Source organism: Nannospalax galili, unplaced genomic scaffold (genome assembly GCF_000622305.1).
Source record: "Nannospalax galili isolate Female #2095 unplaced genomic scaffold, S.galili_v1.0 scaffold39, whole genome shotgun sequence".
NCBI lineage: Eukaryota > Metazoa > Chordata > Mammalia > Rodentia > Spalacidae > Nannospalax > Nannospalax galili.
In genome coordinates this window covers 1,208,333-1,222,579 of record NW_008346683.1, presented here as the reverse complement: position 1 = coordinate 1,222,579, position 14,247 = coordinate 1,208,333, and the positions used below count along the sequence as shown (strand labels likewise).

The 14,247-nt window shown below is 47.6% G+C and overlaps 1 protein-coding gene across 1 annotated transcript in view; it reads left to right on the top strand.

Annotated features, from left to right (window-relative positions):
- The first annotated feature begins 5,440 nt into the window (after positions 1-5,440).
- The window catches only part of Isx (intestine specific homeobox), a 56,316-nt gene continuing 47,509 nt past the window's right edge, over positions 5,441-14,247 (top strand). The window contains exons 1-2 of the mRNA XM_008843100.3: positions 5,441-5,631; positions 8,563-8,703. Coding sequence (XP_008841322.2) covers positions 5,441-5,631; positions 8,563-8,703 — 332 coding nt within the window. The remainder of the gene's footprint in view (positions 5,632-8,562; positions 8,704-14,247) is intronic.

The window sequence follows — 14,247 nt, the reverse complement described above, 5'->3', positions numbered from 1 at the left end:
GGGGGAATGTTGGAGGGGAGGGAGTGGGCATGGATTTGATCAAAACATCTTATATGCATGTATGAAATTCTCAATAAAGTTTTTGTAAAAGTTAAAAAAAAGTAAAATATATTTTGAAGGGATCATCAAGGAAAAAAAATAAAGAATCACAACTCCTGCTTTTTTCTTAATACCATTTGCTTGGAATATTTTTTTTCCATCCTTTCACCTTAAGGTAGTCTAGCCTGTCCTTGAAAGTGAGATGGGTTTCTTGCTGATAACAAAAAGATGGGTTTTGTTTCTTAATCCATTCAACTAGTCTTTGTCTTTTGACTGGGGAGTTCTGTCCATTGATTTAAAGTTATTAATGAAAGATGTGTATTGATTCCTGTCATTTTGATTTCTGTTTTCATTTTTGGTGTAACTGTACATTTCTTTCTGTTACTCCCTGGGTATAGTCATTCCTTTCTTCAGCTCTTTGTATTGCTTCAAGAATTCTCTGAAGGGCTGGTTTTGTGGACATGAATTCCTTCAGCATATTTATGTCATTAAAGACTTTTCTTTCCCCATTGACTATAATAGACATTTTGGCTGGGTAAAATAATCTGGGTTGGCATCTGTGGTCATTTAGAGCTGGGAATACTTTGGTCCAGGCTCTTCTGGCTTTCATAGTTTGCACTGAAAAGTCAGCTGTAATTCTGGTGGGTTTTCCTTATATGTGGCTTATTGTTTTTCTTTTGCAGCTTTCAGTCAGTATTGTCTCTTTGTTCTGAACATTTAGTGTTTTTACTATGATGTACCATAGAGAGTTTCTTTTCTGGTCCTGTCTATTTGGTGTTCTATGTACTTCTTGTATTTTTATGGGCATGTCTTTCTTTAATTTTGGGAACTTTTCTTCTACAATCCTGTTGAAGTTCTGATCCATATCATTATCCTGAGATTATTCTCCTTCCTCTATGCCTGTGATGTGTAAGTTTGGTCTTTTTTATGGTGTCACACAATTCCTGCATATTCCATTCTTATGTTTTCTTCAGTTTTTCATAATCTTTGCTTGAGTGGTCTCCACTTCAGTTCATCCACTTTATCTTCCAGTCCTGATACTCTGTTTTCCATTTCATTCATCCTATTGGCGAGGCTTTCTCCTGTCATTTCTAATTGGCTTATTGAGTGTTTCACTTCCTTCTTCATTTCAGCCTGAATATTCTTCACTATTTCTAATTCTTTTCTGAATTCATTCAGAAGTTTATCCCTATCTTTTTTCAGTTCTCTAGATTTGTGTGTTCCTTAAATTCACTGAATTCTTTTATCATGTTTATAATTGTTCTTTTGAATTCCATGTCCTGTGTTAGCTCTAGGGAGTTCTCATTGTACTCCTCTAGAGGACTGTTGGTACTCGGTGGTCATTTGGGTTTTTCATGTTATTTTTTTTTTCTCTGTGACTTTGACATGTGGATTTCTTCTATAGTTTCTGATTCTTGCGTGAGACTCAAGCCTTCCTTTGTTGAGCTAAGTCTGCTTCTTTTTGTAAACTTTTTGTGACTTTGTGGTTTACATGTTGGGCATGAAGAGCTGGGTGGTCTAATCTTCAGGTTCTCTCTTTTGATTTTATATTGGAGTGGCCAGATGGTTTTTGTCCTGCTGCTCAGGAGTTCCCACAAAGGCCCAAGTTGGATGAGGATCAAATGCTCTCAGGCTTTCTCCTAAGGTCTGTATCCCTCTAGTCAGCAGGCACAGTACAGTTTGGGAGGACTGCTAGGTAGAGGTAAGATTCAGGACTCTCAGGCAGTCAGGGAAATAGGCTGGTCTCAGGAATCCAGAGCAAGCAGGGAAGGAGGATGGTCTCAAGAACCCAGGTTGAGGGTGGGACACCCAGGGATGAAGGCCAGTCTCAGGTATGCAAAGGTGAGGTCAGGAAGGGAACAGACCTTGAGGGCCCCAGAGGAATAGACTAAGGAATCTGGTTAACCTGGGTGCAAAGGATCAGGAAGCCATGGGGAGTCTGGGCCAAGAGGGTAGTCCAGAGGTCTACCAAGAGAAGAAATGGGCTAGTGACCATGCTAGGAGGAGAGACGGGGTAGGGGAGCTGGGTGGGTGAATGAGGTTATGGGAGTCAAGGCACAGTGGGTGTGGTCAAACCTACCCAAGAAGGTTGCTGGCCTCAGGAAGCTGGGGGTTGGGCCGGCCAGGGATGAAGGCTGGTCTCAGGTATGCAAAGGCGAAGTGGGGCTGGGAACAGGCCTTGAGGGCTCCAGGGGACTAGGCAGAGGAACTGGGTTGGTCTGGATGCAAAGGATCAAGAAGCAGTAGGGAGTCTGGGCCGGCGGGCGGGGGGGGGGGGTGCTAAGAGAAGAAAAATCTGTACACTGAATTTTTTTAATTAATAAAAAGTTTCAAAAAGCAGATTTGCCGTTCATACCTTACTTGTAAACACACAGAAAGCAAAAATGTGTTCAAAATAAGTTAAGCTAGTCCTCCCATCTAGACATGCGCTGTTTTCATTCACTCTGACTCTGAATCACTTTATCCCTGTTCCACACAAGACCATCCTCAGAACCTCTGTGTGACAGGCAGAATTTCCTCCTAAAACTGAAAAAAAAAAGTCACTGACATCTCAGGATTCCGCACCAGCAGCCAGTACCTGTTCTTGAGTTCCAGTGAACAGACTGAGACAGGTACAACATGACTCCTGTTCCCAGAGATTGTCTTCAAACATGGAGGGATGATAAACAAATGATAAACTTTTTTTCAATATTAGGACAATTGCCGTCAGGCTCTGACACAAGAATGAGCAAAACACCCGGTTCTTGAGGAGCTACAGTGCAGAGAGTTAAGACCACAGACAAATACCAGGATGCTACTGTGGGTGGTGAGCACTTAATAATGACCGGGGTGGGGGGGTGAGAGTAGAAGAGGAGCAAGATGAGGAAGAGAAGAAGGGAGGAGCCGGAAGGGGGGCAGGGGTAAGTACGGAGGAGGCAGAGAAGCTGGGGATCTGGCCGCTGTGGCTGTGGGCAGTGGAAGGATGCTCAGCCTTTTGGCTTAAATATGGTGTAGAGGGCAGAAGAAGAGTGTGGGCAGAGGCATGCTGTACCAGGAGAACAAGCAGAGAGGAGCACCTACCCTGAAAGGGAGGGCCTTTTACATTGACCTTGTTTAGTATCAAGAGCTGTGTGGTGATGACAAAAGGCAAGCTCTGACAGTTCTCTCCAGACAACACAGCCCTTCCTGACTAAATCCGCTGCCCTGTGTGACTCATTGCTGAGGAGCTGAGAAATGAGTGAGGCTCAGTCAGGTCAGGGCTCATTATCACTAGCCCATATGGTTCTGTCATCTTACAGGCTATAGCCCACAGTAACTCACTAGATCCCCACCACCACCCTATGAGCTAGGCTCTATAGCTAGCCCCATATTGCATGAGGGAAAATGAGGCATTCAGAGGCAAGAGCCATGCTACAGGTTCCACAGAACGCAAATGCAGAGCCAAAACTCCCACCCAGGTCACTGCCCTGGACTCTGCTTTGCCCCCTGTGCCACCTCCCTCATGCTGGGCTTCAGTGTCATGACTGATGTAGCTCAAGTAAAGCTTGTCCTGATGGCCCATCAGGCTGTGGGGCTGGGAACAGGGCCATTTCCAGGACCCGGACTCCCTGAGGCTCCTCCTCAATACCTCCTATAGCTAGGTCAAGGTGGCGGAGAGCCAGATCTCTGGACCAGAGGGCTTCATGGATACCTGGAAGCTCCTTTTGTCTCAGGATGACTGATGTATGGTTGCTGGGATGCACACGTGACTCTTAGGGTCAGGGAAACTGCAAGACTCCATACTCGTTTGTGGAGAAGTTGAAGCCCCTTAATGGAGGAAAGTTAAGCTGGTGTTTCCCTGGATCACGGACCAAAAGACTCCAAGTAGGGTCTGAGGCCCTACTGTCAAGGTCAGAACCACAGGGACCTAGCAAAGTCAAGCCTAGAAAACTCAAGCTCCAAAGAGCCCTGGAGCCACTGAAAGGTTCAGTTCATTTTGGTACAGGGTCTTACTGTGTAGTCCAGGATGAACTCAAATTCTGCATCTTCCTGTCTCAGCCTCCAGAGTGCTTGGATTCCAGGTATGCCACACCCTGCTTGCTGGTAGACTTTGAAAATCCTGAACTGGGGTCCTCACAGAAGCAGGGCAGGCCTGTGCAGGAGGATTGAGCTTAGCATCTCCACTCAAGACCCATCCCTTGGGTAAAGCTGGGTCCTCTCCAACCCAGTGCCCTCCACTGCTGGGGAGGGCAGTAAGAAGCCTCCTTTGGGCCTCCAAGGGGGCAGGCACACACCTCGCCCACTGTCCAACCCAGTGCCAGCCATACTGCATAGGAGATAACGCTGAGTAGCCATGCTACTGCCCGGGGCCTCACCCTGACTTTGGGAAGAGGCTGAAGCATCTTGTCCCCCAGAAGCCTCCCTGCCTCTCTCCCCTCCAGCCTGGGCAGGCGCCCCTCTGGACTTGTTCTCTGGTATCAGCTTCACTGCATACTTTACAGCTGGCAGCATGATTGTAGGTACTCCACAAACAACCGCAGGAGTGGAGGATGGCTTTGAGGACAAGACAGGTTTATGGGGCTGGAGACACGACTCAGCAGTTAAGAGCACTGGCTGCTCCTGCAGAGGACCTGGGTTCAGTTCCCAGCACTCACACAGTGGCTAATAACCATCCATAACTCAAGTTCCAGGGAATCTGATGCCCTCTACAGGTATCGCACAGCACAGGTGCACTTATATACACACAGGTAATACACTCATACATATAAAATAGAAATATTTTTTAAAGACAGGTTTATTTACTGGGGACAGGGATGAGTCATGGCAAGGACGTGGTGCAAGTCCCCCATGTCCTCCTCAGCATATGCTCCAGGCCCAGTGTGCCCACAGCTGCCTCCACTCATGCAGCAAGTATTTTAAAGCCCCTCCTGCATTCTAGAACCTGCTATTGGCACTGAAGATGCAGCCGGCGACAAGAAGATCTGATATCTGGATCCTTAGACCTGGTTTCATTCCACAAGCCGAGTGAGACACACAGGAAATGCATAGAACACAAGCTAACGTCCGCTCAAGGTAAGTGTTCTGGAGTGAAACGGCAGAGGCCAGCCGGGCTGGGAGCTCCTTTAAAGAGGTAGTCCGAGCAGCGCTTAGGCTTCATTTTAACCTACTGGATTTAAAATCACCATGGAAACAAACACCTCTGGGTGTGTCTATGAGGTTTTCCAGAAAGACTTAACTGAAGAGAGAATCACACCCTGAATGTGGGCAGGCAGCACCATGCCACGGACTGAGGTCCCAGGCAGCATTCATTTCTCTCTACTGCACACACCTCACACCTTGATGGACTGCGTCCCTCACACAGCAAACCAAAGCAAACCCTTCCTCCCTAAAGCTGCTTCTTATCAGGTGTGTGGCCACAGCCATGAGAAAAGGAACACAGTCGATGAGGGAGCCAGCAATGCCTACAGCAGTCCTCAAAAGTACCAAGTCTGGGGTGCTAGAGGAACTGAAAGGAACCAGGGGCGTGGTTTTAGAAAGCCAGAATAAAAGGGAGATCGGTGAGGTCAGAGGTGCAGAAGCCAGGCCAAGAAGAAACCTGGAGATCCTGGTGTTGGAAGGACTTGAAAGACTCCGGTATTGTAGGCAGATTTTATTATGATCTGACTTTTTTTAAAAAACATATTTTTTGTGTATGAGGGTTTTGTCTGCATGTACGTAAGGCACCTGTGTCGTGCAATGCCCACAGAGGCCAGAAGAGGACATTGGATCCCCTAGAACTGGAGTGATAGACAGTTGTTAGCTGCAGCGTGGGTGCTGGGATTTGAATCCAGGTCCTCTGCAAGAGCACAGGGCAGGTCCCTTCTTCCTGACCCTCTTCCAGCTGATCAGTCCAAACCAATTCAGATAAGCCAAGGCTGAGCCTGGACACACCCTACCCATATTCTGAAATCTAACTTCCGAACAGCAGCCAGTCAATAAAAAGTCATCTGCTCTCTTCCAAGTCCAGTGCTCCCTCAGCCCATGAAGCAAGCATGAAGACCACATACAAGTGAGGAAACTGAGTCTTCGAGAGACCTAGAGTTCTGCCTGCCATCATCTGGCACCTCAGAAGCAGAGACACACCAAGACTCAAGCCGTGATTTTAGACCAGTGTACTTGCCTGATGCCTCTGGCCCTTCTCTGAGGATGACACCCTGTGCCACCAGAAAAGCGGGTTCTGAAGACTTAAGGAACCCATGCAGCCATGAAGAAGGATGGGCAAAGCTGGAAGGGGAATCTGGGCCACCTAATCCAAACCACTCCTAGTAGATAAGAAATGCTGAAGCCCAGAAAGGGAGGGTAGACTAGCCAATGTCACACAGCCTTAGAGGCCTGGGTCTCCTGCCACAGAGGATCTGATACTCTTCCCTCTAAACCACAGTTACCCTTCGGCAGTCAGGATCCAGTCAGAAGATCAAACTAGCAGAAATTCAACACTGGGAATTACCAACTAGCTAGCAGCAAGGAGAATAACAACCAAGAATAAAAATCAGAAGAGAGCTGGTAGAAAGAGCAGACTCCTGTGTGGGGCTGAGGCAGGGCTCCAAGGAAGATACACATTTCAAAGAAGCCCCACCCCACCGCAAGGCAGGTTCAGACCTCCCTGGAGAGAGTGTACCTAACAAGGACCCATTGGTGGTCAAGTTTGCTACGGCACATTGGGCATGCCTGGTGCTGCTGCTGAAATCAAACAGTACACACTGGGTCATTTATGCATCAGACTCACCTAGTACTCACAGTTCTGAGTCTGGGAAGTCCAAGATCAAGACCACAGTAGGCTTGGTGTCTGGTGAGGGCTGTTCTCTTTTTCTAAGATAGTGACTTGCCTGCTGGGTCCTGTGAATTTCTAAAATGCTCTGAGAAGCCTGGAAGTAGGGCTGGGGAGATGGATCAGTAGTAAAAACCACTCTCTGCTCTTACAGAGGATTGGAATTCCCTTCCTAGCAACCATGTTGGGAGGTTCACATGTACCTGTTTAACTCCAGCACCAAGGGATCTGATGCCATCTTCTGGCCTCCATGGGCACCTGCAAAGTGTTCATACACACACATATACACACACACACACACACACACACACACACCACAGACACACAGACACACAGACACACACACCACAGACACACAGACACACACACCACAGACACACATACACACACACATACACACACACCACAGACACACAGACACACACACACACACACACACACACACACACAAATAAATCATTTTTTGAGCTTGGCAGTGAATAGGCGAAGGGATGGGAGATCAAGGGGCCAGCTAGCTCCCTCCGGCCCTTTTACAGGCTTGCTAATCCACCTATGAGGGCACTGCCCTCGTGACTTAATCTTTCCCATATTATCACATTGTCAAGTTTCAACATGAATATGGGGGAGGGGGCTGTATTCAGATCTCAGACACCAGCCCTTGGTTACATCTCCCCGGAACATGAGTTGAGTCTCCTATACATCACTGACAGGTAGACAAAAGCTGGTGTGGAAGCCCCTGCTCACAACCAGCCCCAGGAGTAAGACGACATAATGAGATCACAGAAATGACAGTTTTCCTTTAGCACCCTCTACTGGTTAGACTTAGTATTGCGTCCACTGGTAAATGTTTATTAGCCCCAAGCCGATATCCAGCACACCCCTTGATCAAAGACAACAGATGATTCTCCAGCATGACAGTCAGAGCCCTCCACTGCTCAGTCCCTCCTACCTCTTTAGGTCCATCTTATCCACACCCTTCCTCAGTCTGCTGTTCCATAAACCGTGTACAATTTCCCCAGGAGGGCAAGCTGCTCTGTGCCTGTCCTCTGCTCAACTGTGCACAGCCTTAAGCTTCCTCACCATCTAAAAGCATGGTTCAGATTCCTACTTTCTGCTGGTCTCCATGCTTAGCCCTTGTCACACATTACCTCTTTTCATCTTGGATGGTGACTCAATTGTGAAGCATGCATATATCTTTTCACAAGCAAGAAAACTGAGGTCCCCAGTACAGGGGGAGCCCAATGCAGTGTTTCTCCTAACTTCCTCAGAGGCTCCACCCCTCCCATTTCAGGGCTGACATTCCAGAACCACCAGGTTCTAGTCAAAGGAGGAGGGTCAAGTCTGTGTGTCAAGTGTGCCCTTGCCCACTTTGCGCCAGAGTCACTCCATCCCCGCGTGTGTTTGACCCCAACTGGAATACTCTAGCTCCCAGCTCCAGTGCAACCTGGCCCCAGGTGGGTGCTTGGGGACCATTGTCTGTGATGCCCAGTTTGAGCATTACACTGGTTCAGATTTTTTTTGTTCAAGATTTGAATCTTTTATATCCTAAGACATCCCCAGGGACATCCCCCCCAGAGTTGCAAGCTGAATAAAAAGCTCAGAGTGAGCAGAAGCCATTGCCTGCAGAGCATCCTGGCCGCATCCCTCCCTTTGGTGAAACAATGTCTGGGCATCTGTCAGCTGGGTTGCATTTCCTGGGTTCTGACAGGATGCAGCGCTTCTTTCAAAGCTGATAATTATTTCTCTATTTCCTCCAGAGTCCATTTGGATCCCAAGACCACTTTCCACAGTCGTAACAGAGTCAACTTAGCATGGGAAGAGAGACTAGAGGAAAACGGGACCCCAAAGGGGAGGCAGACGGAGCAGGGGTCTGAGAAGAGAGGAGGAGGTGACACAAGGTGGGTGCCATGCCCAAGGCCTGTTCCCTGAGGCCTGGCCACTTGCTCTCTTCCAGGTGGATTCTCTCTGACCTGTACCCGAGTCTCTACCTCTCTCCCCTAGATTGCCCAGGACCACAGAGATTGTGGGTTAAACACAGCACCAGCAGAGAGAGCTGGCTAAAATCCCATTTCTACCGCCTCCCATGTTTTATATCCTCAGGGCTGCATTGGTCTGGGGGGCCTCTTGTGGCTGCCCCAGGCCACATACAACCCACCGCTGGCCACAGCTCTGAGGCCACAGAGCAGGGACAAAGCAAGGGGCATCACTCATGAAATCAGCCAAGACTCCACAAAGGATGGGGTATACCCACAAAGGATTCCTCACCTAGGCAGACTGACAGGGAAGTACACATGACCCTTTTAAAAGGTGCACTGGATGAGCCAACACTTGGCCCCATGACTCAACCCTCCGGGGCTGGCCAGGCCTGAGCAATCTTGAGCATGTGTAGGCCGGATGGGCAGATGCTCCCTGGTTTATTTCCTATTAGCCCTGTAATGGGATACACTGCATGTAATTGGTACATGAATCAAGAGACACACTCCCTGTCTGTTCCAGGGGCTCTGCTGGAAACCTCATTCTGTCCCTCCGCCTCACCCTGCTCTTCTCCATCTGGTCAACCTGACATTTCTAAGCCCAGCAGGGAAGAGACTTTGCTGAAACTCCTCAACTGGGGAGTGACATGTTCTGGGCTTTTGGAAGTGACAGAAATCAAGTGGTCAGAAGGGCCATTTTCCCTCCTTCCCTGGAGAACACTCTGCTCCCAAAAATAAGGGATTGGAGGATCCAAGTAGTGGCCCATGGGACAGACAAGTTGGCTTGGGACATCCTGGGAACCTGATCCCTAGAGCCTTGCTTCTCACATCCTGCCACTTGACTGTCCCCTGACTATCCCCACATCCCCAGTGCATCTCTTCATTCCAAGAAGACAGTGCAGGATAATGCACAAAGACCCACACATTCAAATTCAAATCTAGATCTAACTGCCAAGGCCACCTGCCTTCACCACCCCATGCCTCAGTTTCCGCATGTGTAAAATGAGTGTGAAGATGCCATTGTCCCTGGTATATGGTACAGACTCTTTAATCCTCCCAAGAAACCTGGCCCAGGGTGGGTGTGCCGTGCAGCTAACTTGATGTCGTGGCATCTCTTTCCCTCTGCTTCCCCCGAACCCCAGTCCAGTCTTCAAGGCTTACTTTCCATGATACTAAAGTGTGAACCCACCAGGAGTACTTTCATGCAGTTTCTTCCCCTGCCAAACATAAAATTTATGGATGGAGGGGTCTGGGGACAGAGCTCAGTCAGTGATGAGCTTTCCCCACAAGCATAAGGACCTGGGTTTAAGGACCAGGACCCACATTAAAAACCAAAGTCAGCCAGGTGTGGTGGCGCATGCTTGATCCCAGCATTCAGGAGGCAGAGGCAGGCGGATGTCTGTGAGTTCAAGGCCAGCCTGGTCTACATAGTGAGTTCCAGGACAGCTGGAGCTACAGGGAGACCTTGTCTCAAAAACACCAAAAAATAAAAAATATTTAAAAAATAAAAACCAAAGTCAGGCACGGTAGCACATACTTATCAGTGCTAAGGAGATGGAGACAGGTGGATCCCTGAGATCTAGCCTACTTGGCAAGCTCGAAGTAGATATATTGCTGAAAAAAAAAAAAAAAAAAGAAAGAAAAGAAAAAAGAAAAGAAAGATTGCTAGTACCTGAGGAATGACACCCAAGGTTGTCCTCTGGCCTCCATGTATGGGTACACACACACACACACACACACACACACATCCCAAATGGAGGGGACAGCTCATTCAAAAGTCCACCACCCCAATCATCACTGCCTTCTAAGTAGCTTGTGATACTACTCGGTCAGTTGTGGGTCAGGTTCACACATGGTGTGACAAGGAACTCCCAGTCAGCATGCACACAGAATGCAGCTTCATTTCGCCTGAAGATGAGATCACCCCAAAGAGGCAGGCACCCAGGAAACCCATGACAGTGGTAAGTGTGGCTAAATTCACATGCCAAGGAGGGTTAAGCAAGCAGACCACTATTAAAGTCCTTCACGGCCCTCACAAGATGAAAGATCATGGACAGCTCAGTCGGGTTCTCTGAGTCTGGGTTTCCTTCTAACATATACATGATAATGTAACCTGCATATACAGCTGCAGTGAAAATTCATCCTGAGCCCACATCCTGAGCCTGGCCTGTGGTAAGTACTCAGAAAATACTACCTACCAGTGGCTGTGTAGAAGGGTCTGACCCTGAATAATTAACAGAGGAGAAATCAATGGGGCTAATGAGTAAGCGCCCCAAAAGAGAATAATTTAAATATCAAAGTTCCAAGAGAGACCCTTAGGAAAACTTAGGAAGCCCTCAAGCGGTTTTGCAAAAAGCGGCCCTCTTTCTGCTTGGTCTGTGAAGATCTAACAAGGACCCTAACATGGCACCATGCCATCCTGTCAGAAAAATTCCACCAGAAACAGAAAAATGTGATTCAGTCTTTGTTCACTCTAAAAAATTAGTGCAGTTTTACGTATGATAAAAATAATGTTAAACGTAAGATATAATTAGTGCACTCTCATTACCATGTTTAGCTCTTACTCCAGTGACAAGCTGATCTGGTCTAACAGGGCGGGCCAACATCGGGCACATACAACGTTCACTCACACCAGTGATTCGACATCTATGATGCAGATACAGAAATATCTGTGCCCAGAAAGGAGGCGCAGGCCAAGAAAAACCTCAAGCAGCTTCTGCGGGATCCTGTGTGTGCAGGTGGATGTGTGTGGATGTGAATGTGTGCATGTGTGCTGTGTATGTGTGTACATGTTTGTACATGTGTATGTGTATTTGTGTACATGGATATATATGCACATGTGAACTTTTTCTGTGTTCTCTATGCATATGTGTATGTGTGGTGTTGCATGTACTGTGTACTTATGTGTACATCTGTGTACATGTATGTGCATGTGTGTGTATCTGCATGCATGGATATATGCGTGTGTACTTGTGTGTACATGTGTGTTCTGTGCATGTGTATGTGTGTGCTGCATGTATTGTGTCTCTGTGTGTACGTGTGTGCATGTGTGTTCATGAGGGTGTGCATATGTGTATGTGTGTTTACTTGTATGTGTACATGTGTACATACATGTGTGCATGTGTGTATATGAGAGTGTTTGAATATGTGCATGTGCGTGTGTGTGCGTGTGTGTGTGTGTGTGTGTGTGTGTGTGTGTGTGTGTGCAGGCCAGAGGCTGATATTGGGGTCTTCCTCAATCACTCTTCCCCTTATTTATTAAGACAGGGTCTTTCAGTAAACCTGGAACTCAATTAGGCTAGGCTGTCTGGCTGGCAAGATCCAGGGCTCCTCTGTCTCTACCTCCCCAGCACTAGGATTATGGGTGTGTGCCACCGTGCCTGGCTTTTTACATGGTGCTGGGCTAGAACTCAGGTTATCAGGCTTACGCAGCACCTTACTGGCTGAGCCGTCGCCCTAGCCCAAGCTTCCTGTTTTAGATGAATAAATACTTATCATGCCAGTCAATGGGCTGGAAACAGGGGCTGGGGAAACAGAAATACCTTGAACCCTGAAGGCCTGCAGTGGAGCTGGGAGGGAAGGGAGAGGCTCCAGGGCAGGGGTGAGCAGGGAGGTCTGCCTGAGGAGGCAGCATCCAGGAAACTGGAAGGACTTCTGAGACCCTAAGGGGACAAGCACTCCAGGCAGAGGGAACAGCACATGTAGAGAGGAGACGGAGAGCCAGAAGGGCTGTGCGGCAGGAGAGTGCAGTTTTAAGTAATCATAGCAACCTTCTTCTGAGGGTTGCCACTCCTGTGTGAACTTGGGGGTACAGGGGATTCCCAGAGCCCAGCAGGCCCTTGGCTATCAGCATTCATGGGAGCACCGTGGCTCGTGAACAGAAGTAGCCAAACGTTGCCCACTGGAGAGGAAGGGAAGAAAGGAGGAAACGGAAGAGCACCTGTCCAGGACACAAGTCGTTCACCCCAGAGTCTGCTGTAGTGGTAGGAGTTGGGGAAATCCAGGACTACCTAAAGGTCTGGCTAGCAGGATTTGCTGTTGACGGGCTTGAGCGTGTTGAAAAGGAGCTGGGCGTAATATAGGTGGTTTGGGTCTAAACCAGTAGAGGCTCAGTCCTAAAGCTTAGGTCAGTTACTGCAAACTGAGGGCTGCTGCCCAAATAAGCCAGGACTGCATGAGTTGGGCACAATGCCCACCACACAATGCCATTGGAACATATAGGACACTGCAGTGGGCCCCCAGTGCATGCAGGAGCTGTGCTATGTTACTGTGTACATACAAGCCCACCACAACAGGCCCGTGACCTGGGAATTGCTTGTCCCACTGAAGACAGGAGGGAAACTGAGTCCTGAGATAAGACTCATAGCCAGCAAGTAGCAAGATTAAGAGTGGAAGCTGGCTAAACTATGACCATAGAAATTTTAAGGTAATGTGTATATTATTTTTGTCTCATCCTTTATACATCATAACAAACCTACACAGACCTTCATCACTTGCTTAGGCTTTCTCACTTTTTCTGTCTATTTTGGAAAATATCTCCATTCCCATATCATTTTAACATATTTTACATTCTCATTTTCTTTTTTTTTGAATAATTATGAGACATAATAGCATTAACAAGTAAATTTTCCATCGGTTGTGGAAATTCTTTTCCTGGGGATGCTAAGCAATGCTTATTCCCTTTTAAGGTTTTAGTGTCAAGCCAATGTTTGATTAAAGTTTTACTGGGGAACCAATGAATTTATTGAACTTACTTAGGTAACTGAGGGGTTGCTGAGGTGTATGTATGACCTGAGGGTTTGCACACTGGATAGCCTTTACCCAGCGTGGGTCATGCCTTCTCTTCCTAGCCTTCCGCAGATTGTGTACTTTAGCCCTCCCCAAATCTAGGAGGCCATTTGTGATTCGGGTCAAATTACATACAGTTGGCTAGGAAGAGTGGCTGGATACTCCAGTGAGGGTCCAGTGACCCCGCTTGGCTCTCCTTTAATGAATGATCACAACCTTCTATGGTCATAGTTTAGTCAACTAGTTTAAGGAACAAAATATATATCTAGTCAGTGTTTATCTGAGAATATTTGGTTTTTTACCTAAGCCTTATCTACACAGCACATGATAATTAAAAGTACCAGACTGGTGGAACTAACCTTTTTGGATGTTTAACAGCCATACTTTAAGGCCTATACTAATGTGGTCAGAGGGACTTAAAGGACAGTTTTTGCCCCTTGCCCTCCAAGGTCGACCAACTTCCAGGGGACTATGGAACATCTCTCAAAATGTCCTGTAACTGTGGTGAGTCACCTGTCTTCTTGTTCAGGGAGGACATGGAGACCCCACAAGATGGACTTGAGGCAGTGTCAGGTCTACAAAGAAGAGGGTCAACTCAGAGGAAACATCTCATTCATGCTTCCAAGTGAAGCCAGACATGGTTGAGCAGGACCTTTGACTTATCTTCACATAGATGGAACT